General features: G+C 41.8%; 1 protein-coding gene across 1 annotated transcript; it reads right to left on the minus strand.

Annotated features, from left to right (window-relative positions):
- Positions 1–18,038: 18,038 nt before the first annotated feature.
- On the minus strand, positions 18,039–20,265 carry LOC142660326 (uncharacterized). Its single transcript, XM_075836927.1, has 3 exons — positions 19,893–20,265; positions 19,213–19,366; positions 18,039–18,845 (listed from the first exon to the last, which is right to left on the minus strand). The coding sequence occupies exons 1-3, from the start codon at positions 19,918–19,920 to the stop codon at positions 18,101–18,103; spliced, it is 927 nt and encodes a 308-aa protein (XP_075693042.1). The 5' UTR covers positions 19,921–20,265; the 3' UTR covers positions 18,039–18,100.
- Between the last annotated feature and the right edge of the window lie 6,725 nt (positions 20,266–26,990).

The raw sequence follows: 26,990 nt of genomic DNA on the forward strand, positions 1-26,990 counted from the left end.
TTCAACACGACCGATCCATTTTTCTCGCAAGTGGTCAGCAGTCTCCAATGGCTGATTCTTCGCTCCCCATTAATTCAGAGAGCAGGTATATTTGTGGTGGAGTAGGGGAAAAATAGCTGTGGGCCAAATGGATTTGTACGGTCAGCAAAACACCAGGGCTACATGCTAAAGTACCCCCACCTGTAGCCCAGGATGCAGTATTTCTGCTGTCTCAGCAGTAGCAGGTCTGACGGGCAACTCACGTTTTTCGTTTGGCTATCGGGGCTGCAATATTACATGTAAGTTGCAATAAATTGCAACTTTTCCACAGGAAGCAGAAGTAGTCATTGTGTGGGCCAGTCCCATGTGCAGGTTAATTGTTGGACAAGCAATTTCTCTTTACATTCAATTGGTATATTTATTATTTCACACAAACCCCGTTATATAACAAAGCACAGCAAAATAAAGAGTTGATTATTTCTTTTTAAGGTGGCCATTCACCCCAGATAGCTGTTGGCCGACAGCTATTCATCTTGGCCCTCCCATACACGTAGTCAATGGGGAGAGGGGAAAAAGCTGTTGCCAGACACCGTTAGGGGCAGCTTGTCTACGATGGAAACAAAGGATCGGGCATGTTGAAATCCAACATGTCAAATACTTCTTTCCCCTGAACATCTACCATCGGATGAGAGTTGGGACACACCCATAGACATTAGATGGTCGCTGGTCTTGCTGACTTTAATCTAACGTGTATCGGCAACTTTATCCTGGAATCACACATGCAGTTTTTTTAGCCAAAAACAGGAGTGGATGCAAAAGAGAGGAGACTTATCTGTCTTTCCTTTAGGCTGGATTCACACACAGCGTTTACTTGCATTTTTGGGCCCCATGCACACGAACGTGCTTTTGCAATTCCCCCGAAAATCCCACGGGAGAATTACGGCCCCATTCATTCCTATGGGGCCATGCCCACGACCGTGGTTTCCACGGTCCGTGCATGGCCCAGGAGCCTGGACCGCAGAAAGAACGGGCATGTCTTATTACGGCCGTGTTCTGCGGTCCAGGCTCATTGAAAATAATGGCCGTGGCCATGTGCACGACCCGCGATTTGCGGGCGGCTCGCGGGTGACACTCCGCTGCCGGCCGACCCGACAATCACGGCCGTGCACATGGCTACGGTCGTGTGCATGAGGCCTAAAAGCCATTTATTTTTACCCAAGAACACAGCTGCCAGATGTAACTTTAAAATTGATGGTAAAATATGAGAAAGCCTTCATACACAGCATTTTTGTTTGTGGCGTTTTTGTGAAATTTTTGGCATCAGTGGTGTATTTTACAATACGCAGCATGCTCTAGGTAAGGCGTTTTTCTCTGGGTTTTTATAGGACTCTTTATAGGACTTAAAAAAGCCTGGAAAATGCATGTAGAAAATGTCACCAAACAAAAATGCCACCAAAAACTCATTAAAAACACATGCAATGCATTTTAAAACGCTGAAAAAATAGTGCGTGAAGGACGTCTTGTACTTTTCCTTGATATGTAAGGCTTGCAGAAATTCATGCACATGGAGAAGAAACAACCCCATTCAGATGTATGGAATGGATTCTACAGTTGCAGAAATTTCAGGAATAAACCTGCCATGTGTGAACATACTCTAAGGCTGGGTTCACACTGAGTTTTTTGCAGGCGTAAAATTCAGCCTCAAAATTCCATTTTGAAGTTTGAGGCAAATTTTACTCTCCCTGCACGCCGATTTTCGCTGCGTTTTTCGCTCGCGGCCATTGAGCGCCGCGGGCATAAAACTCTGCGGAATACACTTTCTCTGCCTCTCATTGATGTCAATGGGAGGTCAGAGGCGTAAACGCCCGAAGATAGGTCATGTCCCGTCTTTCTCCCACAAAACGGTTTTACCGCTCGTGGGAAAAAGACGCCTTCGCCTCCCATTGAAATCAATGGGAGGCATTTTGGGCCGTTTTTTGATGAGTTTTGCGGTGCGGTTTCCGCGTAAAAAAAAAATCCTCAAAAAAACTCAGTGTGAACATACCCTAAGGCACCCACAGAATGTCTATTGTCTTGGAGTGGTTGGCTATGGCCTTATAACTATTGTACTTGTAAGACCCCATTCACATCGTGTTTATGCTATCCGCTGAGCGTATACGTTTTTAAACACTACTTGAAACGTATAGCTTAGCGTATGCATAGACTATAATGGGTCCAAAGTAGACCAAAATAGCATCCGTTTAACCTATCCCTGTCATGGTTTACGTTGGGATACTGTTTTTTAAAAGTACTGAAAAGCATATTCTGTACTTCAAAAAAGGTATACGCGATGTAATTGATGCTTTATAATGCTATACGTTTGTATCCGTTTACATAAAGTAAATCTATCTGCTTTTTGGGGGATTTTTTTTTTTTTTTGTATCAGTGTTCACTTAAAAAAAAAACTCAAACTATTTTTAGGTAAAAAAACGGACAGAAACGTATACCGACATATAAGTATACGCTAAACGTACACGCTATAAAAAATACAAACGTAAACAGAAAATGGTCCACAATTGTATACGTTTTCAATGGTCCACGTTTTTTATAAAAAAACGTATACGCTCAGCGGATAGCACAAACACAATGTGAATGGAGCCTAAGTGAGGAATCCTGCGCTATTTATATATTTATTTTTTTAAATGACAAACTTTTTTCTCCTTTTTACAATAAAACCCAGCAAAACCAGTTGAAAAAGTTTAAAAACAGCCTTAGGAAACCTCCTTCAATCCATGCGGTGTAGTAAACTTCTAAAACATAAATTGCATAATATTTTTTTTGAATCTGTGACATTTAATTTCAGGTGAAAATTTCTCTGGGAAAGTAACACTGAAGTAAAGAAAAAAAAAAATGAAATCAGCTTTTAGGCTTTCAGCCAATTTTTTTTTTTTCTGCTTCCGTGTTATTTATTAGTTCTTAAGGTATTTAAAACTAGAGCATTAAATGTGCAGAATGATTTGCAAATGAATGTAACTGCAGTGGTGGAAATATAACTCACGGCTCAGTGTAGCTTATACAGACAAATGGCTGCTTTGTTTGGGCTGGTGAAGCAAAGTCCAGAGTTAATTTATTACAAACTGCGGGCATTTCATCCGTGATGTCCAGGCAACAATGTGTTATTTTATGTCCAGTAATTTATAAGAGGCTCTTCTTTATCATGTGACTGTAATGTAAACGTATTTACTGTGGGAATTTGTTTTTTAATAAAACGGCAGCAATTTTTATTCCTTGCCTTTGTTACACTTAGGCCAGGTTCACACAACGTTTTTCGCACGCTGTCCGACGCTTTTTCAGCATCAGCAAACACTTCTCTTTTGGCTCCTGTTGCTTTTAATGGAAATCAGTGCCATAGTTCACACGGCGCTCATTTTTCAGCTCGCTGAAACTAAAACAGCAGCGCTATAAAAAAAAACAGTCAGCTGATCTATCTTGCCACGGAATCTGCGACGCAAATACCCACTGACAATAATGGGAAGGCTGAAATAGCAGCACTGAATGTCTTGGTCATTATTTTTTGAAAAGAAAAGCTCCAAAAATAGCTTCCAGAACAGCTTGCGTTTTTAAATCTGCATCCAAAATAAGCCCGGATTACAGGCTGATTTTCAAGGCAGATTCAGCGACCGTGTTCAGTGACTAAATACCGTGTGAATGTAATGGCGTCTGGGGTGGTGCAAGGAAATCTTCCTATTTCTCACTATCCCGCAGAGATTTGGGGTATCATAACAGAAACAATCTTGAAACTAGAAACGATTAATGTGTAGCTAAACGTTTGACAAACTTCTGACGTGTCATAGTGACATGTCAGAAGTTTGGATTGGTGGGGGTCCGAGCACTGAGACCCCCACCAATCGCTAGAACGAAGCAGCTGAAGCGCTCGAGTGAGCGCTCAGCCGCTTCGTGTCTGTGTGGCTTTTTCCGGAAAGCCGATGTATTGATTATGAATTCTATTAAGTCCGTTCACCATTACATTTATTTACAGAAAAAGCCGAACAGACACGAAGCAGCTGAGCGCTCACACGAGCACTTCACTGCTTCGTTCTAGAGATTAATGGGGGTCTCAGTGCTCGGACCTTCACCAATCCAAACTTCTGACATGTCACTATGACATGTCAGAAGTTTGTCAAACGTTTAGCTACAATTTAAAAAAATTTCACTTTTACTTATTCCTTCACAGCATACAAGCTTGGCTTTACAGTTCAATGTTTGGTGATTCTTTTCGGCTTAATTACAACAATTTTAACAGTTTCTGGCAGTCTGGTTGTTGGCAGTCGAGCAGTATTATCACATTCAAATAAACCGGTTGATCCGTTATACTGCACTAGATCAGGACTTGCTCTCTCCGCGGAGCACGCTGATATACCACTGTTCTCATAGGATCCTAAATGCGACTCACACCTATGCGGCGGGAAAACCCTTTTTTTTTTTAAATCTTTTTTGGGTCTATCTCCCCTCCCTTTTCAGTGAGGCACCATAGAGTGCTTCTAGTCACATGGCCCAGCAAAATCTCCTAGCATATGGCTCCTTATACAGAACTGTGCTCTACAAATTGTAGAGTGTAACCGCCAACAACTGGATTGCACAAACATAAGATGACAACACTACAATACATATATATATACACTACCGTTCAAAAGTTTGGGGTCACCCAGACAATTTTGTGTTTTCCATGAAAACTCACACTTATATTTATCAAATGAGTTGCAAAATGACTAGAAAATATAGTCAAGACATTGACAAGGTTAGAAATAATGATTTTTATTTCAAATAATAATTTTCTCCTTCAAACTTTGCTTTCGTCAAAGAATGCTCCATTTGCAGCAATTACAGCAAGTTGGATTGGCTTGATGGGCACTTCTTGCGTACCATACGGTCAAGCTGCTCCCACAACAGCTCTATGGGTTGAGATCTGGTGACTGCGCTGGCCACTCCAATACAGATAGAATACCAGCTGCCTGCTTCTTCCCTAAATAGTTCTTGCATAATTTGGAGGTGTGCTTTGGGTCATTGTCCTGTTGTAGGATGAAATTGGCTCCAATCAAGCGCTGTCCACAGGGTATGGCATGGCGTTGCAAAATGGAGTGATAGCCTTCCTTATTCAAAATCCCTTTTACCTTGTACAAATTTCCCACTTTACCAGCACCAAAGCAACCCCAGACCATCACATTACCTCCACCATGCTTGACAGATGGCGTCAGGCACTCTTCCAGCATCTTTTCAGTTGTTCTGCATCTCACAAATGTTCTTCTGTGTGATCCAAACACCTCAAACTTTGATTCGTCTGTCTAGAACACTTTTTCCAATCTTCCTCTGTCCAATGTCTGTGTGCTTTTGCCCATATTAATCTTTTCCTTTTATTAGCCAGTCTCAGATATGGCTTTTTCTTTGCCACTCTGCCCTGAAGGACAGCATCCCGGAGTCGCCTCTTCACTGTAGAAGGTTGACACTGGCGTTTTGCGGGTACTATTTAATGAAGCTGCCAGTTGAGGACCTGTGAGGCGTCTATTTCTCAAACTAGAGACTCTAATGTACTTGTCGGGTTGCTCAGTTGTGCAGCGGGGCCTCCCACTTCTCTTTCTACTCTGGTTAGAGCCTGTGTGTGCTCTCCCCTGAAGGGAGTAGTACACACCGTTGTAGGAAATCTTCAGTTTCTTGGCAATTTCTCGCATGGAATAGCCTTCATTTCTAAGAACAAGAATAGACTGTCGAGTTTCACATGAAAGCTCTCTTTTTCTAGCCATTTTGAGAGTTTAATCGAACCCACAAATGTAATGCTCCAGATTCTCAACTAGCTCAAGGGAAGGTCAGTTTTATAGCTCCTCTAAACAACAAAACTGTTTACAGCGGTGCTAACATAATTGCACAAGGGTTTTCAAGTGTGTTCTAATCATCCATTAGCCTTCTAACACAGTTAGCAAACACAATGTACCATTAGAACACTGGAGTGATGGTTGCTGGAAATGGGCCTCCATACACCTGTGTAGATATTGCATTAAAAACCAGACATTTGGAGCTAGAGTAGTCATTTAGCACATTAACAATGTATAGAGTGTATTTCTGATTAATTGAATGTTATCTTCATTGAAAAAAACTGTGATTTTCTTTCAAAAATAAGGAAATTTCTAAGTGACCCTAAACTTTTGAACGGTAGTGTATATATATATATATATATATATATATATATATATATATAGCACACAAGAAAATGGCGACAGCACACTGTGAACACTAAGGCCACCTAAGCCACTAAATATAAATAAATACGCATTACTGCTAAATCTACTTACAATTGGGAGGTTCTTAGCGCACATTTTGATCAAATTGTGTGAGCCCACCTGTCACGACAAGGTGACCTCTATGAGGTGGGAACCAACGCTGCACATACACCCAGAAATGGGACTAAACCTACATATTCTTGGGGATGGTAGAAACCAGCATTAAGCTAATTAAAATTACCCACGGAAGAATGGGAGGCGTGCAAGATCAAAAAATGGAGACAGCAGTCACTAACCCCACATATATAGATCATATAAACACAACAATAGTTTGAACAGCACATTCCAACAAAATGAAACAAGACGTGTATACAGGTGCAAGAACGCCTGTGACTGCAAATTTATACAGCACATAAGAAGAAAAAAAAAAATATATATATATATATATACATACTGTACACAGTATATATACTGTATATATAGTAAAATAACATTAACATGGTATAACCTGCCCCTAGACATTCATGTAAAGATTAAAGAAACATTCCCGATATTACAATAGGTCATAATATCATAAAGAAAATATCTAATTGACCCATTAAAAGGCATTCTGCCCACCCTTTACATGAACATGCCCGAAGTTTCACACTTCGCAATTATGCCATTTTTCAGGTCATGTGATGTTTGGTTTTGAATACATAAAACTATGCATAATGCATTGATCTATTGAAAAAGACAAATTAAAGCTACATACACATATATTAGTGATTGTATAAACTTCCCAATATAATGGGCAGTGAGACTGATCTTATAACTATATGGACATAGAGCCAGGGGGGATTCAAATTTTTAACAACGGGTTCCCTACTTGGCTGAAAAAATAATCGTGCGGGGAAGCGGTGGTGTGGTGTAGCGGACTATAGAAAATTATTCCTACTCTAATAATCAAATAAAACAATTAGAATATTTAAAATACTATATATTAAAGCAAGGGTGTCAAGTACGCGGCCCGCGGGCCGCATGCGGCCCCTGGGGCTATCATCTGCGGCCTGCGGGACACAGAGCCGCTAGTATCGGCTCTGCTCCGAGACTCTGGAATTCCGTGACATCGCTGTCCACATATGAACAGCGATGTCTGGGGCTTCCCCAGAACCGGAGTCCCATGCAGAGCGCTAGTATAGGCTATATATAGTATATATATATAGGCTATATAGTATAATATATATAGTATATATGGACAGTGTGTCAGGGTCTTCCCCAGAGTGGAGTCCCGGTCAGAGCGCTAGTATCGGCTCTACTCCGGGACTCTGTGGAATTCACTGACATCGGTGTCCATGTTTGGACACACGATGTCTGGGGCTTCCCCAGAGCCGGAGTGCCGCGCAGAGCGCTAGTACAGGCTCTGCTCCGGGACTCTGTGGAATTCCCTGACATCACTGTCCATATATGGACAGTGTGTCAGGGTCTTACCCAGAGCAGAAACCCAGGCAGAGCGCTTGTATCAGCTTTGCTCCGGGACTATGTAGAATTCACTGACATCGGTGTCCATGTTTGGACACACGATGTCTGGGGCTTCCCCAGAGCCAGAGTCCTGGGAAGAGCGCTAGTATAGGCTCTGCTCTGGGACTCTGGGGAAGCCTCTGACATCGCTATCCATACATCGACAATGATGTCAGGGGCTTCCCCAGAGCAGGAGTCCCAGTGATGTCAGGAGCACAGCTGGAGTCCCAGGAAGAGCCTACTAGCGCTCTGCCCGGGACTCCAGCTCTGGGGTTGCCCCTGAAATCTCTGTCCAGATATGGACAGTGATCTCAGGAGCAGAACTGGAATCCCAGCTCTGGGCAAGCCCCTGACATCACTGTGGCAGCATCTGCGGAGGGCACTGTGGCAGCATCTGCGAAGGGCACTGGGGCAGCATCTGCGGAGGGCACTGGGGCAGCATTTGCAGAGGGCACTGTGGCAGCATCTGTGGAGGGCACTGGGGCAGCATCTACAGATGGCACTGTGGCAGCATCTACAGAGGGAACTGTGGCAGCATCTACGGAGGGCGCTGTGGCAGCATCTACGGAGGGCACTGTGGCAGCATCTACCGAGGGCACTGTGGCAGCATCTGCGGAGGGCACTGTGGCAGCATCTACGGAGGGCATTGTGGCAGCATCTACGGAGGGCACTGTGGCAGCATCTACAGAGGGCACTGTGGCAGCATCTACAGAGGGAACTGTGGCAGCATCTACAGAGGGCACTGTGGCAGCATCTACAGAGCGCACTGTGGCAGTATGTACAGAGGACACTGTGACATTATCTAGGGGTGTGTTGCATCTACAGAGAGCACTGTGGCATTATCTACAGAGGGCACTGTGGCAGCATCTACAGAGGGCACTGTGGCAATATGTACAGAGGACACTGTGACATTATATAGGGGTGAGTTTCATTATCTACAGAGCGCACTGTGGCAATATCTACAGAGGGCACTGTGGCATTATCTAGGGGTGTGTTGCATTATCTACAGAGGGCACTGTGGCATCATCTACAGAGGGCACTGTGGCAGCATCTACAGAGGAATCTGTGGCAGCATCTGCAGAGGGCACTATGGCAGCATCTACAGAGGGCACTGGGGCAGCATCCACAGAGGGCACTGCGGCAGCATCCACAGAGGGCACAGCGGCAGCATCCACAGAGGGCACTGCGGCAGCATCCACAGAGGGCACTGCGGCAGCATCCACAGTGGGCACTGCGGCAGCATCCACAGAGGGCACTGTGGCATTATCTAAAAAGGGGCTGCCCAATCTTGACATGTGTGTCTGCCAAACGCTGCTAACTGAGCCGCCGGACTGCATTTAGCGACACTTAAACTGGAAAACTGGATTGTTGAAAAAAGCACGTAGAGAAATATCTCAAATTTTAAACCTAGCGCTATTATTATAGTAATGTACTATTATTATTATAGTAATGTAGTATTATTATTATAGTAAAGTAGTATTATTATTATAGTAATGTAGTATTTTTGTAGTGGTTCAAATAACTAATTGATTAACAATAATTTTTTATTGTATCAAATTTGAAAGTAATGCGGCCCGCCAACTTCCCATTTTTTCTATATGTGGCCCATCTACCCGGCCGAGTTTGAGACCCCTGTATTAAAGGCTATGTACACCTTTGAAAGTGTTTTTTTTTTTCTTTTTTTTAATACAAATGTCAGTCAGTGAGTTTTCTGCAACTTTCAATTTAGTTTTTAATAAAAAAATATTTTTACTTTTTGACATACAGCTGCTCTGTATTCTGTATACAGAGCAGCTGTATCGTTTGCTGAATCCTGAAATCATCAGGTCTACGGGACTAACAGGTTCAGTGAAAGCGAGTCACATCTACTGTAAATTCATAACTTAGATGTGATAGATTACAGGTAGATCCTTCGTGTCAGAGACATGCAGGACCTGCTCACACTGAACCTGTCAGTCCCACGGACCTGACAGATTCAGTTCTTAGCGAATGATACAGCTGCTCTGTATACAAAATACAGCGCACCTGTATCTCAAAAAGTAAAAATTATATTTTAATAAAGACTAATTTGAAAGTTGCACCAAACACACTGACTGACATTTTTCTAAAAAAAAAAAAAAAGCACTTTCGAAGGTGTACATAAGCCTATAATGTAAAATCAAATTGTTTTTTTTTTTATGTGCCATCAGTAATATTTAATAAACTTTCCAAACTTTACAGAACTGAAGACGACAGAAGACAGAGAAGAATGAACACAGAACCTTGGGCATCAGCTAAGCAGGCTTCCCCATAATGCCTTGCAGGCAGCCCTCCCTTTAGCACAGTCAATCATGAGGGGTATAATGTGAGTCAATGATGACTCAGTGGATTACTGTCATATGAGTCATAGCCGCTATAAACTGCCCAAGCAGGAAAAGCTTCTGCTTTGTGGTGATACAGAGAGGATAGAGAGTACGTCAGACAGAGAGTGAGAGATAGTAAAACACAGAATACAGATAGATAGTGGATTAGTGTCAGTGAGGGTGTTTCATAGTGAGGAACAGAGAATAGATAGTAAGATTTATAATAATTTGATAGAGATTTAGATTTTAGACAGAGACATGAGTGAGTTAGTGTCAATGTGTTAGTTAGGAAGTCATTGTGAGTGAGTGCTGCTGCAGCTATACAATTCTTACATTAATTTGTAAATCACCAATCTTCATCTCATAATTTATTAATCTTCTTCAATAATATTAATCCTGCTGCTGATAGCGTGCCAATTCCTTTGATAGGGAAACAATTTAGCAATTGAAATTTTTTCTAATGTACCAATATGGAGAATACTTGAGATTGAGAAAGTTACTACACTGCCGTAACACCTTCTAACCGGACGCCTCAGATGTGACATCACTCATTGTTTTGTATATATCTAATAGTGGCACCAAAAATTGGCGTATTGTTCTGTGTCAAACATTTATACATTGCCGTTATACTTCAGTCTGTATCCAAGTGGCAATTTTTTTTTTCAAATACATATATTTAAATTGAAACTTAAATCCTGGTGCTGATGGAGTGTTACTGCCTGCTATTATTGCTTCTTCCGATACCACATTGTGTGTATGAACACTGGCAGGCATCTGCCCCTAAAATTGGATAATTTTTGGACTGCTTGTTCAAATGCCATTGCTTCTTCTAATACCACCGTGTGTATATAAACATGGGCAGGCATCTGCCCCAAAAAAAGGATTATTTTTGGACCATTTTTTTATTTTTATTTCTAAAAAGCATTAAAAATCCAACAGTATTTTTAGACAGACTGTTACCACTTCTTACCATACATTTACCCATAGTGATATATGTTGCTGTCACTTTGACATAACTAATGCTGTCTTTGTGTTAAAGAGCTTGAAAGGACTTGGATACAGTCCTAGAAGACTTCTCAAGTTCTTTCAATTCACAACAAATTTATTCGGACCAAACAGAATCCGACGACTAATTCAATAAAGTCGGACCTAAAACTAATTTCTGGAAATCTGCTTATATTTACTCATAACATAAATGTAGTCCCAGAAACAAGCTCAGTACATAAATACAATACCAGATCCAAGCTCAGTACAAAAATACAGCACCAGAACAAAGCTATGTACATAAATACAGCGCCAGAACAAAGCTCAGTACAAATACACAGAACCAGAACTAAGCTCAGTACATAAGTACAGCAGCAGAACAAAGCTCATCAAATATATACAGCCCCAGAACCAAGCTCAGTACATATACACAGGACCAGAACAAAGCTCAGTACATAAACACAGCGCCAGAACAAAGTTCAGTACATAAATACAGTGCCAGAACCAAGCTCAGCACAAATATACAGCACCAGAACTGAGCTCAGTACATAAATACAGCAGCAGAACCAAGCTCATCAAATATATACAGCGCCAGAACCAACTCTGTACATATTACAGGGCTAGAACAAAGCTCAGTACATAAATACAGTGCCAGAAGCAAGTTCGGTACATAAATAAAGTACCAGAACCCAGCTCAGTACATATATATACAGCACCAGAACAAAGCTCAATACATAAGGACAGTGCAAGAACTAAGCTCAGAACATATATACAGCACAAGAGCCAAGCTCATAACATGACTACAGCACCAGGTCCAAGCTCAGTACATATATACAGCACCAGAATCAAACCAGTATTTAAATACAGCCCCAGAACAAAGTTCAGTACTTATGCACAGCACCAGAACAAAGCTCAGTATATATACAGCACCAGAACAAAGCTCAGTATATGTATATATATATATATATATATATATATATACATAGTACCAGCAACAAGCTCAGTACATAAATACAGTACCAGATCCAAGCTCAGTACATAAATAAAGTACCAAAACAAAGCTCAGTACATAGTTACAGCACCAGAACCAAGTTACATACATAAGTACAGTACTAGAACTAAACTTAATACCAGAGGCATAGCTAGGGGTTTAGCATAAGGGTTGAAAGACATCTGAGTGGGCCCCAACCCAGTGGGCCCCACACAGCATAATGACACCTTAGTTGCCTTCATACAGTATAATGCCTTTATAGCTGTCCCTACATGGTATAATACTCCCATGGTTGCCCCCACACAGAATAATGCTCCCATAGCTGCCCCCACACACTATAATAACCCCTTAGTGCCTGCCCACACAGTATAATGCCCCTAATGCTCCCCCACACAGAATAATGCCCTTATAGCTTCCCTAACACAGTATAATGACCCATTAGTGCCCCCACACAGTATAATGCCACTATAGTGCCTCCCACACTGCATAATGCCCCTATAGTGTCTCCCACACTGTATAATGCCTTCATAGTGCCTCCCACACAGTATAATGCCCCCATAGCTGCCCCCACACAGTATAATGCCCCATAGCTGCCCCATACAGTATAATGCCCCATAGCTGCCCACACACAGTATAATGCCTCATAGCTGCCTCCATACAGTATAATGCTCCATGGCTACCCCCATACAGTATAATGCCCCCATAGCTGCCCTCATACAGTATAATGCCCCCTAGTTCCCCCATACAGTATGATTCCCCCATAGCTGCCCGACACAGTATAATGCCCCCAGAGATGCCCCCGTACAGTATATTTCCCCATTGCGGGCCCCCATGCCCACTATAATGTCCCCTTAACTGCCACCACACAGTATAATGCCCCATAGTGCCTAACAAGAACCAAGCTCAGTCCATAAATACAGCACCAGAACAAAGCTTAGTAAATAAACACAGTACAAGAACCAAGCTCAGTACATAAATACAGCACCAAAACCAAGGTCAGTACATATATGGAGCACCAGAACCAAACTCAGTACATAAATGGTGATGTATGTCACTGTGTCTTTGACTCTACTACTTGTCTCCTCTGGCATTGTGACCAGCGATACACGTGAGGCTTTTATTTGCTTTGTCTGTTTTGGCCAAATTATATTCTCTCCTATTATTATTGTTGCTTTTTTTCATTTGTATTACTTTGTATATGTTATTCATCCACCTGCGAGGGGTGGGTCTTTGTACTACATCATGATTTTTGTATGACTGAATTGGCTATATTCACTACACATATGCAATTGCATCATGCGCTTAGCGACTTGTGATATGTTTTTTTGCCCACATAGCACTTTATATAGTGTATTTTATATGGTACAGAGAGTATTCATCATTTCTAGTCTAGTCCTATCCCTTATTTTGGGTTTTCACTGGAAGAGGGTTACATTATCCCTTGTGACCCTCATTTGATTTTCCTTGTGTTTTTAGTGGTGTTTTTATTGTATTGTCTGTAGGTGTGTATATGTATATATTATTGCTTACTATATATCAATAAATTATTTTTTCTTATATTCTTTACTAATATGGGTCTGAATACTTTTTGGGGGTAGTAGCGTTTTTTTGGTTGTTTCATAGTCTCTTTTGAAACTGGTTTTGCACTCCATTGTCATTGTGTGCAGTGCCCGCCATCTTTCTGTGGTGTTTTGATGCCTGTTATAGACGTCCAAATTATCTATGTGAAAGGAGCAATTGGGCAAAGCTTGTGATGTCACTTACCAGAATCTGCTTCCCGCTCTATTTTTAAGCTAGCAGCAGCAAGAGAGGCCACAGGCAAATGGATTAGAGATAAGTATTTTTTTTTTCTTTTTTACCCACACCAATGATTAAGTTACCCTACGGGGGGCCATGATGACTATCCAGTCGCTTGTCGCTTTAACTAGCAGTAGCAGTAAATAGCAGTATTTTATTTATCCAGTGGTTTAGGGCAGCCTATATTGTGGGACTGAGACACAAACTACAGGGTATTGTTAACAAGTAAGCACCTGAGACATTGAACTCCCATACGCTTTACTGATCTGCCAGAATTCTCCCACAAAATGTAAAGGAGAAATCAGCTATGTTCTGCAAAAATCTTGAATATTGTATTCCAAAAAGCATCAAAATCAGAAGGACCTATTGAACATGCAAAGACCTGGCCTGCACTGTCACTTTTTGTTCCTTAAAATGTATTTTACGTATACCAACACAAACTGTCAAGACAACTCTTTCTCCTTTAGTGCTCATTTTATAGTGGCATTTGAACATCAGTTAAATGAACTCATCAAAGGCCATGAAACTGTTTTCATAAACAGTTATGTCTGAAAGGATCTTTAGGCTCTTTTTTAAGAGTCTGCAAGTGTTTTTTGCAATATGTAATGCCAAGATGCCATGTAATTATGATTCAATAAAGCTACATGGAGAAGCATATAAACAATTATCTGCTTGAGTTTGCAAAGATTTTGTTTGTGATAGCCTTAGTTAAGATCACTATAATAATGGTATGTCTTAAGATAAAAGAACGCGGTGTATATATGTTTGGATGTTTGTAATAATGTATTTTTATGGGAACAATTAAACTACATTACCCTTCATTTCACCCTTATGTGGGTTTTAACCTCTTTTTTTTTATACCATTGATTAATGGCTTATGTGATGCTCGACCCTTGGAAAATTTGACCAATGGAGATGCAGAACATATAAAGCATTTCAGATATCTCTGACATTTAGCAGTAACTGGTCATTATGAATCCCAAAAGATTCTTTGGAAAACCTAAAACGTACGTGAACCTAAATTAAATGTTTTATATAAGGAGAGAAGGCACAGTGAAGATTAAAATCTGGCATATAGTACATAAAGATCAATGTATGGCAGCCAATATGGATGAAGGTACAGTATGTAAACCAACAATGTTACCCTAAAACTGCATCTCAAGGATGAATATTAGGGATTACATCTAAATAAGGTCAACATGGGGTTCAGTAGTTAGTTGCCTTGCAGAACAAGTATTTTGGGTTTGAACCTATTCAAGGACCAACATCTGCATGGAGTTTATATGTTCGTCTCCTCCTTGCCTGGGTTTCTTCTGGGTACTCGGTAGGGTATAAGTGCCCTCGTGTGTTTGTGTCTGAGATAATTGATTATGAGGGACAGATGTGAATAATTACAAACTCTGTACTGCGCTGCAAAATAGGTTCAAGCTATATAAGTTGTGGGAAATTCCTAAAATAAGTAAATAATAGGTCGTACAATGCAAAGTCTGAGCATTTGTACTGTAGAGTATTTTAATTTAATAATAACGCCTGTGTGTTCTGTAGCTGGAATACACATACTCATTTTCAAATCTCTCGCACACAGACAGTCTAGGACTAGTATCATAGGATGCTGATAAACCTTTCAATATATTTTGGGAGTGTGGGAAACCAAAAAAAAACCTCAGGAAACCAATGCACTTAAGACACATCACATGCTGGTGTTAATAGTTTTAGTGTATAATACCTTCAAATATGCAAAGTTATTTATTACTTTTTAAACAGCAGATAAAACTTAACAATATAGCGGAAAGATGTTACAGGGAAGCTATTTTACGCTAAAAATATCTATATAATCTGCCCTTACACAAGTCTGCAAGACAGTCATCAAGGCTGTACACTCAGCGTAGAACAGCAATCCTAGCTTAAAGAGTCATGCAAAAAGATTCCCTAGAGTTCTGTACCATTAGCATAACTAAAGCCGTAGCATCCATAGCAGATGGGGCCCAGGGGTTAATGGGGACCCTCAGACGCAAGAACATTGGGGTAGATTTACTATACAAAATACAACAGAATATTGGTGTAAATTGATCCAGATTTCTTGTGCACATTCCGAGTACCACATTTATTAATTGTTTTAGACACTTTTGCTACTCGCTCAACAAGGAGTGTAGCCTAGAGGAAAGCAGCTTGGCTTAAAATGCACCAAAAGTGCAGCAAAAATTTGTGAGCAAACAAACTGGTATAAACTAAGACAACTTAGAGGTGGTATAAGGAATAGAAAAGTTTCTAAAATGTCCAGCTCGATTATCATATTTATTATACAGCATGCCCCACTATGGTGCTTCTTCTGACTGCCTGGTCCAAGTGTACGCTGTCTAAATCTTAGACAGTATTAGTAAATCTGCCTCATCGTTCCCAAGTTGGTGACTTTCTGCTATCTAGCACCATTATGTAAAATCCCTGATATATGGCGCTATAAGCTAAAACTTTAATTGTTGATACTAATGTTTCATTTTTTTTGTCACTCAATGGGGGGGCAACCTTATTTAGCTATGGGGTCCTATGAATTCTAATTATGCCCCTGTTGTGTACTATGGAGCTATGGGCACTCCATGTGTTGCCGTATAATGTCTTCAAACAGCATCATATTACGGAGGTATACTCCACTAGAAACATTGCCTCTGTAATACTGCATCTGATGGAACTTAGCCCACTATCTTTGATTTCTTCGTAAAAGAAAAAAAGCCTCTATGTGCCGTCATGTGAAATCAGAGGCATATGAGAATACAGTATGGGCCTATGAATTTCTATGGGTGTCGTTGTATGGCTACATACAACTCAGATTTTGTAGGAAGCCATAATACGGCAAAACGGTTGTGCGCATGAGTCCTTAAACTTCAGTCAGAAGATAACAAAAGTGAGGTTCTTATTAGGGCATGACCACACGTGGCGGATTTCCTCCGCAACTGTCCGCATCAATGCCGCACAGAATCTGCGTTGCAGATTCTGCTGCGGATCTGCACAAAATGTGCAGTAAATTGATGCGGACTAGCTGCTGCGGACTGCGGGAAAAGTGCTTCCCTTCTCCCTATGGGCATGACCACACATGGCGGAATTCCTCCGCAACTGTCCGCATCAATGCCGCACAGAATCCGCATTGCGGATTACGCTGCGGATTTTGGCAAAGTGCTGCGGATTGCCTTGCGGATTTAGTTGCGGATTTCGTTGCGGATTTCAAAGGCAAGTCTTCCAAAAAGGGAACTGACATCATTTGTGAGTTCAGTTCCTATGACGACGAGCTGGACACACCCATGGCATGTATAAGTGTGGCCAGAAAGAGAAGTGAATCTCGCCGGAGAAGTATACTAGTCCGAAGTGTGGGATAATGCCTGACATCCAGGAGCAACCACTTCAATTACGCCGACAATATTTGATTCTGCTGCTGCGCACCATAGTCAGCATTGTCCGTCGTCGGATTTTTAATTATAGGCTGAGCAGGGCACGACGTTTCGTCGAGTGCACGTTTGGCATCATGGCAAATCAGTGGCGGGTCTTTACCTCGGCCATGCAATTGGAGGAAACCACCGTTGATGCGGTCATCAAGGCATGTTGTGTCCTCCATAACTACCTCCAGGAATACCGTCAAGAAGTTGAGGGCGACTCACTTCTGCCCTATGTTGGCAGTGCCATTAACTGGGGTTCTGCTGGTCAGGGCAGTAGTGGTGTACGCGTACGAGATATTTACTCGGATTATTTCCTCACTTCTGAAGGGCCCGTACCTTGGCAATACTCCTGTGTTGGCGGGGTGCGGCCAACCCAGCAGTAATCGGTTTAAGGTCCAAACAGTAGGCAATTCTGTCAATGATACTCCTATGGAATGGAAAATTGTGTGTTGGATGTGCTTCCTTTGCAATAAAATAATGCACTATTACTTGGATTTGGCCTAAGTGTGTGTATTTGAGGAATCACATGTCTGAATAGGGAGTATGATGTATAGGTTGCCTTTCTTGGTTGAGCACACCATAGCATCTCAAACCACACAGTATTTACTAAATGAAAACGGCCACACCGTGACCAATCGTTATCGTCCCCTTGATGCCCTCCCGCATTTTGGCCTCCTCCCATCCAAATAAAAAAAAACACAAGTCAGAGTCATAAATTCAACGGAACTTTGATGGAACGTATGCACATCACAACTATATACGAGTCGAATCATGTAAGTAACAAACATTAAATACGTGGTACACTAGCGACCAAAAAAAAAACAAAACATACTACAATATGTGGAAGCGCGGGGGGCTTAATTGTGGATGCGACGAGGGGGCAGAGGAGGAGGTTGAGGTAGGGGGCATGTATGCCGCAGAGGTGGGAGGATGGATATGAAGAGGTGGGAGAGTGGACGAGTATGGGGTGGGCAAAGGGTTTGGGACATTGGGGTATGGGCGGAAAGTGGAACCAGAGGGATGTCCATGAGTCCAGGGGGAAAAATAGGGATCGGGCTGCAGGGAGGGTGCAGAGGCAGGAGGTGGGGCGTGCGGCACAGCGCCAGACGTGTCAGCCCTACGGCCAGTTAGTGTGCGCATGTGAAAAATGAGATCTCCCACATCGGGTAGGGGCTGGGGGGCCTCAAAGATATCGGCCAGGGCGAAGACACAGGTCATATATGCCGCCCGGCGAGTATTTTCCATCTCGCGACATCGGCCACCAACGGCATTCCCGAAACTGGTGTATTGATCTTCGGCCTCCACCCTCCGAATCATGCGCATGGCTTGGCCCTCTACCGTGTCACTTTGGTCCGCTGGCGTCTGGCGCTTTCGGCCACCCACTCTTTGGCGCGGTAGGGAAGTTCCTGCCGTGGGGGCTGGAGAGGTGTCGCCACGAGGAGTTGCTGGTGCCGGGGTTGGCTGGTAGGGCGCATCTTCCTCAGCCACAATTGATGACGAGCCTGCCACGGCCTGCTGCTGCACCTGGCCACGTGCACTCCCTTGTGGCGTCCGGGGTGGTACATTTCCGGACGTTCTGCAGGGAAAAAAACGCTCATTGACTTAGGGGATTCAGAAGACATTTCTCCGACAGTTTGTCAGTCGCTAATCTCGTTAACATATCCTTTTGCCATTCTACACACACCCCAAATGACACCAATCTTGGGGGGGGGGAAACTAAAGACGTATTCTCGTCATGAAGACAATGAGTTACATAAGCAACACAGAGTGATATGTGATAATGTGTACGGTCAGGGGGCATTTTCGTGACAACACTGGCAAAAGGAAAACAAACATGTGGAATATAATCTTCACGCAATAGACATTGCATTCCGTTCGTTTTGAATCACATGTTTCATGCGCTCCCTTTTATAACCCAGGTGTGTGTGCGAATAGAGACTTACCTTCGTAGCTCCCTGCAGGGAATGAGGAAAGCCAGTTCCTCATAGTAGGCTATGCCACGGCCCCGTGAAGGAGAGGAGCCACTTGCAGGTGTCTTTGATACCTGTTTGCGGAACCGGTCTCGTACTGTCCTCCACCTATTGCGCACATCATTTTCTGGAAAAGGAAGGATGTGTTTTAAATTAGGGCATAGTGGATGAAGTCAGGTGTATACAGATCAATTGCGTCCTCTGGCCTGTCGTGAGGATATATCATCAATGCAACCACATCATTGGGGCAGAACTTGAGTAGACAGCAACTATGGCTACGCCTGGGTTGCCACGACCTCTTGCCATGGCAAAAATAGGCCACGACGCCACCAAGATGCTGGCAAACATCTGCCCATGCATTTAAATGTGCATATGGTTGTCCACGCTTGCAAAAGGTACTTCAGGTCGTTAAATGGAGTGTGTAAGGCAGGATTTAGTGCCGTCAATAGGCCATGTGCACATACCCTTACAGTCGGGGAAAAAGTGATCAGCAACTGCGCATGTGCCATAGTGACATGCCAAAAGTTGGGGTATGGTTTAGCAAGGCAGGAAAGGAAATTAGTGCTGATTTTTGCCAGCATGCTAATGATGCAAAACAACCTTTGGCAACAGTGTTTTGACCTCTCTGCATTACAAACTAAATGCAAACTTACCAATCACTCCCTGCTCCCTCTCCAGCATCCCGTCCCACTCGGGGTACAGACCGCGGCACACAAACGACCATCCCTCGTCACGGGCGTTGCGGTCGCTGTAGGCAGCTATAGAGCTGTCCCAGATCTCTGGCCTACTATGCACCTATAAAAATCCAAAAAAATGGCATAATGCTGTTTGCTTGGTACTCTGGAATCACAGTGGAGCTGTTACATGGTGATCTGCCTTAAGAAAATGGACATTCTGCAGGTGCTGCTAGTGTTAATCCATACATAGTAGACATCTTGAAACAACATGACACAAACATATACATGTACTTACCAGATTAATGAGGGACGAAACCTCCATGTCCATACGTCTGTACCTCGACATGGCAGCCTGTGTTCAGAGTTGTCTCTTAACTTTTTTGAAATTCACTGTCAGGCTGCAAGCCGAAAATGGCGTCTTCCTTTTGTAATATGCTGAATGCTGATGTCATATCCTGCTCCGGCAGGAAATACGCACCGCACCACAAACGAAATCCGCACCACACATAACATCTGCGGACTTCATTGCGGAATTTCGATTCTCCATTGAAGTGAATGGAGAACTTCCGCAATGAGTCCGCAACCAGTCCGCCACTGCTCCGCAACAGACAGAGCATGCTGCGGACACCAAATTCCGCTCCGCAGCCTATGCTCCGCAGCGGAATTGTACGCATCGTGTAAACGAACACTGCTAAATTAAAGTGAAAGTCAATGGAGAAACGGCTCCGCTGCGGATTAACGCTGCGGAGTGTCCGCAGCGGAATTTAAGTGAAATTCCGCTATGTGTGAACCCGCCCTATCAGTGCAGGATAGAGAGAAGGGACAGCACTTTCCCTAGTGAAAGTAAACGAATTTCATACTTACCGGCCGTTGTCTTGGTGACGCGTCCCTCTTTCGGCATCCAGCCCGACCTCCCTGGATGACGCGCCAGTCCATGTGACCGCTGCAGCCTGTGCTTGGCCTGTGATTGGCTGCAGCCGTCACTTAGACTGAAACGTCATCCTGGGAGGCCGGACTGGAGACAGAAGCAGGGAGTTCTCGGTAAGTATGAACTTATATTTTTTTACAGGTTGCTGTATATTGTGATCGGTAGTCACTGACCAGGGTGCAGAAACAGTTACTGCCGATCGCTTAACTCTTTCAGCACCCTGGACAGTGACTATTTACAGACGTCTCCTAGCAACGCTCCCGTCATTACGGGAGCCCCATTGACTTCCTCAGTCTGGCTGTAGACCTAGAAATACATAGGTCCAGCCAGAATGAAGAAATGTCATGGCAAAAAAGCAAGACGCATACGCAGCACACATAACATGTGCATGACAGCTGCGGACTTCATTGCGGAACTTAGAATCTCCATTGAAGTCAATGGAGAAATTCCGCCATGAGTCCGCCACTGCTCCGCAACAGACAGAGCATGCTGCGGACACCAAATTCTGCTCCGCAGCCTATGCTCCGCAGCGGAATGTTATGCATCGTCTAAACGAACACTTCTAAATAGAAGTGGAAGTCAATGCAGAAACGGCTCCGCTGCGGATTAACGCTGCGGAGTGTCCGCAGCGGAATTTAAGTGAAATTCCGCCACGTGTGAACCCAGCCTAATTGGCACTTATTAATGTGTCTGGACTACTTGGCTTACCCAGAAGATGAATCGGCACGGCTCCACAGATACTGTATAGAAATACAAGAGCTCATGTAGATGACTCTGGTGGTGCTCAGCTCACAATATAGCAAGTCCAAATAGAAGTCAAAAGGAGAGAAATAGCAGCTCTCACCAGACATCTCTAATGACAACTAAATGTGTCCAGACATTTATGAACAACCCTGAGCAAACCTTTCATTCCAGGCATCTTGGAGGTCCCAGCTCCTGTATTACCACCTTGTGACATCTCTCAATGACTTATCTTTCTTCGTAGCATTTCATTCAGTCTATTGTTTTGAATTCCTCATGAAAGACAATGACATAGTTAGATGAAACATCAAAGGGGTATTCCAACCGAATACATTTATGGCATATTTGTAAGATATTTCATAAATGTCTAACAGGTAGGAGTTCCATCTCTGGGATCCCCACATATTAGGAACCATTGATCTGCATGCTATGGCCTGCTCTCTTTTTCTTAACCTTTGTCTTTCAGCTACCACCGTCCACTAGACATTGATTAAGTATCCTATGGATACGCCAAAAATGGATATGGTGGGAATGCTCCTTTTACAAAAGCTTCACGTTTCGTACATGTTCTGATGTATTATTATAAATATTGTTAAAAAAATGATTAATTTAAAAATTAGATAAAAAATGTGTATATAAAATCCAGTGTCTGTGACTCAGTAAAGTAACATTAGAAAGTATCTTACAATTCCATCTCATTTTACTGAAAACTTTAATAAAAAAGAAAACCCCTTAGCCCTGTATGGATATGAGTTCATATTTTCCACAAGGAATCATTGCTTTAAAGTTTAAAACACTCAATCTATTCTGAAGACAGAATATTGTGAATTAACCTCAGAAGCGAATCTCAGGAAAATAATGTCGCTGACAATTCTTCTGGCAGTGCATTCATAAGAATTCTGAAAACATTTTAATTAGTCCCTACCTAACTATTGAAAGCTACAAAAAATATGTGGGAATTTCACAAACCATTTTTGTTGAGAAAAAAATCCCTTTAATTGAAAAAAGTGGGAACAAAAGTTCAAAAATAAATATGGACAGGCATTGCTTTGAAAAAATTTATTGCACAGCAGGGGGCATATATAAGTACTTAATTAACAAGCTGCAGCCCCTGTTTGCCCTCTTAAAAAACGCACACATTTAAAGTTTGTCCAATTAAATATCAGTAGCTTGTTGATAAAGACGAGAATGTGATTGTTAGCATACAGTTTACATAAAAGAGTTCCATGAAATATCTTTTTTTATTATTTATTTGAAAGGAAAAGTGCAGATTTCTAAATACAAAATTATGTTTGGTTCAAATATCATTTGAATTTCTATAAAAATTGTATTTACACTTTCACTATTTATTGTTGTTGTTCTATTAAATGCTACGATCTGTTCACACAATTAAAAAAAACTGCCTATTTAATGAAAGTGTCATTTAGAGTTTTTAATAGTTTCTGTTTTTTTCTAATAATACGAGTATTTTCCATTTCCTAATATATATATATATATATATATATATATATATATATAAAATCCCAAAAAATTATATTACTTTTTTGAATTTCATTAACAAGGGTTCCTAGCCTCAACCTAGGAGGCCTGCACCCACTGCTGTTGCTGTGCTGCTTTACTCTTGTTCTCGTTATATATATATATATATATGTACATATATATATATATATATATATATATATATATATATATATATATATATATATATATAGATATATATATATATATCAATTGTTATCCTTATTAATTTGTTGGTATTTTACCTTACATTTGTTATAAAGTGCTGACACATCCTTCAACTTTTTAGAAGATTTTTTTTATTCCTTTTTTTTCTTCTACATACACTAAGCTCTTTCTCTGCTACAGTCTACTTTATTGCTATCTTTTCTCTTGTATTTCATTTTTCCTTATACTAATATCTTGCCCATATCCTCCAATTACACAACTCCCACCACTAAGAAGTAGTGCAGGTTTACAGACCATTCATTTAGAGGTGCGTTACAGTTTATCTTAGCATATCGACATCTTGTCTAAAGCAGAGCAGTGTGCAAAAGCCCATACAGAAGCCCACCCTGTGGCTTCATACTATGGAGCCATAGGTACTTGATGTGTCACAGTATGGAGACTCCGTACTCATCTCTTCTCATTACTGTGCTGCTACCGTTCAGTAGGAAATTATATGTAAGTGGCTAATTTAGGCCCTCTCAGATGTATCTGCATCTTGGTGTAGGCTTCTTGGCTTGTGCTGCCTAGAACTACTGTGTTGTGTGAAGATCTGATCATATTTTATGTTGAATTTATTCGAAAAGGGCTCCTAAACTATTTAGGAATACTGTTTGTAATGCTCCTATAATAAATGTACATTTAACTAGTTCATGTGTCAGTTTATAATTTATGACCTGTTATCATATAAAAAGGACATTATAGCTTTGTAGGATCCATACAAATATATAATACCAATGCCAAATTGCAAGACCATAAATACTGTCTTAAATATCGACTAAGTGCATAACACATCTTCAAACAGCATGGCAATCCACAGACCTGCACCCCGATGTGAGTTTTCCAGTCAAGCTTTATATGGATCTTACAATAGTTATCTATTAAAGTGTTTTTATATTATTGTATAATGTTGGGGGCAATTTATTCACATGTTTATTCTTGGGTGGTAGTGGTTCCCCTTGCGGAGATCTAGTTGGTGCAAGGAGTCTTACTGGTAATGCTCCTTGGGAAATAAGCTCTTCAGAAGAAGAAAGAAGACAGTCACTTTAAGGGCTCATTCAGACGAGTGTATATGTAGTCTGTGTGACGGACGTTAAAACAACGGCCGCCACTCAGACTCATGTACTTCAATAGGGCCATTCACACGACCGTTGTTTCAATGGAGCATGTGAAGGGTCCGTGGAAAAATGGAACATGTCCTATTTTACTCCGTGTTATGCATCCCTCCATGGTCTATGAGGGAACAGTGACAACGCGCCCTGCACGGTTGCGCCTCGGACTTGAAAAACTGCAGTTTTTCACATCTAAGGTTAGCCCGAGGTTAGCTATGGTCGTCTGAATGTAGCCTAAGGCTACATTCACATGAGCATGACAGATTTATGCACATAAAAAAAGTGTGTAAATCTGTCTGTGTTTTCCACGCACTTGCAAGCATTTATTTTGTTTTCTTTTAAAGTAATTGATGCGTGAAACACGGACAGCACACGGCTGTGCATCCGTGTGCTGTCTGTGGTTTTTATGCACCCATTGACTTTGTGACAATGAACCAATATAGGACATGCAGTGAGTTTCACGCAATGGCACTCGCTGCGTGAAAATACACATGTGTGAATAGCCCCATTGAAATCAATGGGGCTGTGTGCTAAGCGTTATTACAACAGTGGCCCTAATTCCACTATGATGTTTATTGGAAGTAATAAAGATGACACTTGGATACTTGTGTGGGTTCCAGTTCTCGTTATTTAAATAGGTGGTACTTTTACACTGAATATACAGTATATATTTGAAATACCTTCAATAGTTTCACATGCAACAACCCTACTGTACTGGGAAATAAATCTGCCCTTTATGGCAAAAAAACAAATATCATTTGCAACCATACATTATCAAATAAAACAACATAGAAAGCATCAAAACACTAAAAAAGAAAAACAGAAATAAGAAACATGGTGTCCAGGTAAGCAATCCAGGTTCTGTGTGAACTTACCAGACATATAAATTAATCACTAATGTTTGGGAAGCAAGGCAATATGGGTGATAGGGAGAAAAAAGAAACACGATACAGAACAAGGACCTACACAAAAAAAAACAGAAGAAAGTGGAATGTTCTTTAGGTAAACAAAACACGCAGTTAAAGCATAGAATGCCACATGTGGCTGTGGAAAAGTGTAAGATCCATTCAGTCACGTGACATAATCACAAGACCACATCATCCATAGACTCTGACCTGTATGTGCTTCTATGCATGAGTTACGATCCCGGGGTATGTGAACCCAGTAGGCCGCGCCACCGTAGCAGAGTGGCAGCTGGACAAAAGTCTTAGCACGGGAGTACCTGTAAGAGTCCAAACAGACATGAGGTGTAGCAGACGCCGTGGCACAGATGATGCTTGGCGTGGCAGATGATGGTTGGCGTGGCAGATGATACTGGACGTGGCAGACGACACTGGACGTGGCAAATGACACAATATGACTCCAACACTAGACTTCAGCTCAGGAACAAATACAGTTACTGGATATAGGATTTGGGAAGCAGGATACGGGAACACTTGGAACAGAATACAACTAAGGGACCATTTGCCATATGAGCATGGGTAGGCAACAACAATGCTCAGGCAAGGCAGAGACCTTTTTATAGTCCTGGGTGATCTGGGGATTGGTCAGGTAACATTTTACAGGAGCGAGCGTAGGCCCCTTGAGGCCAGGGACGAGCGAGCGCGCACCTTAGGAAAGGCTGCAAATCAGGACGGCCGCGTTTGATAGCATCTCCGGGGAGGAGAAGCCGACAGGAGAGCAGAGGTCTGTGGTCGTGGATGCTAGCAGGTGAGAGAAGTCGGCTGTCCGCTACTGTGGGCATTACAGCATGTGTGCACAGTACAGGGTATGACCGTTGGACATACAAAACAAGTCATGTAAGATTACAACTGCTAGTACCACTGGCAGATTTGGAACAAATAGTATATGTCCAAAGATTAGGGCAAAGGTCTAACTTGAAACTCCAGTGCCCCAACGCAAAATATATAACAAGTCACTTATGCACCATGTGCAAATTATAGTACTGGTGTCTTCTTATTTGGTAATAGAATCTTTAAGTCACCTCAGGTACTGTTCCCCCTATAGTTACGACTCTGTATTCGGGTTCATGTTACGAAACCTGTGTGGATCTATTGAGCTAAAATAAGATCACAATATAATCCCATAATGATCTAAGTTTGGTTCAGTAGAACCGGGTTGGGTCGGAGTGGCAGCCATAATACAAAACCTTAAATCCTACCATTTTACAGCGACCTGAGATGGGCCTATTTTTAAATCCCCTTATTTTTTATTTGTAAATAATTGATATAAAAAAACTCCATTCCTTCAAAACAATAATATAACTTATGTAACTTATAAATCACAATGTAACACTATTATGTGTGTCATGTTAGGTTGTCAAATGCAAAAATTTTGAGATAAAATTTATAACTAGCATAGAAATTTTCATGTAGCCACTACTGCACATTGTTCTATGAAATGATAATGTTCTGGCTCTTTATGTAAGAGAGAAGGGAACATGCACTTCAAAATTCATTTGTATATGCCACCCTCCTACTGAGAAATATTCAATTACATATATCTAATTATGGCTGTCAGTTGAATTTGGGGAAAAGAAGACATTTTTGTCCCTTTTTCTTCCAAACCCAC

The sequence above is a fragment of the Rhinoderma darwinii genome, chromosome 9 (genome assembly GCF_050947455.1).
Source record: "Rhinoderma darwinii isolate aRhiDar2 chromosome 9, aRhiDar2.hap1, whole genome shotgun sequence".
Classification (NCBI taxonomy): Eukaryota; Metazoa; Chordata; class Amphibia; order Anura; family Rhinodermatidae; genus Rhinoderma; species Rhinoderma darwinii.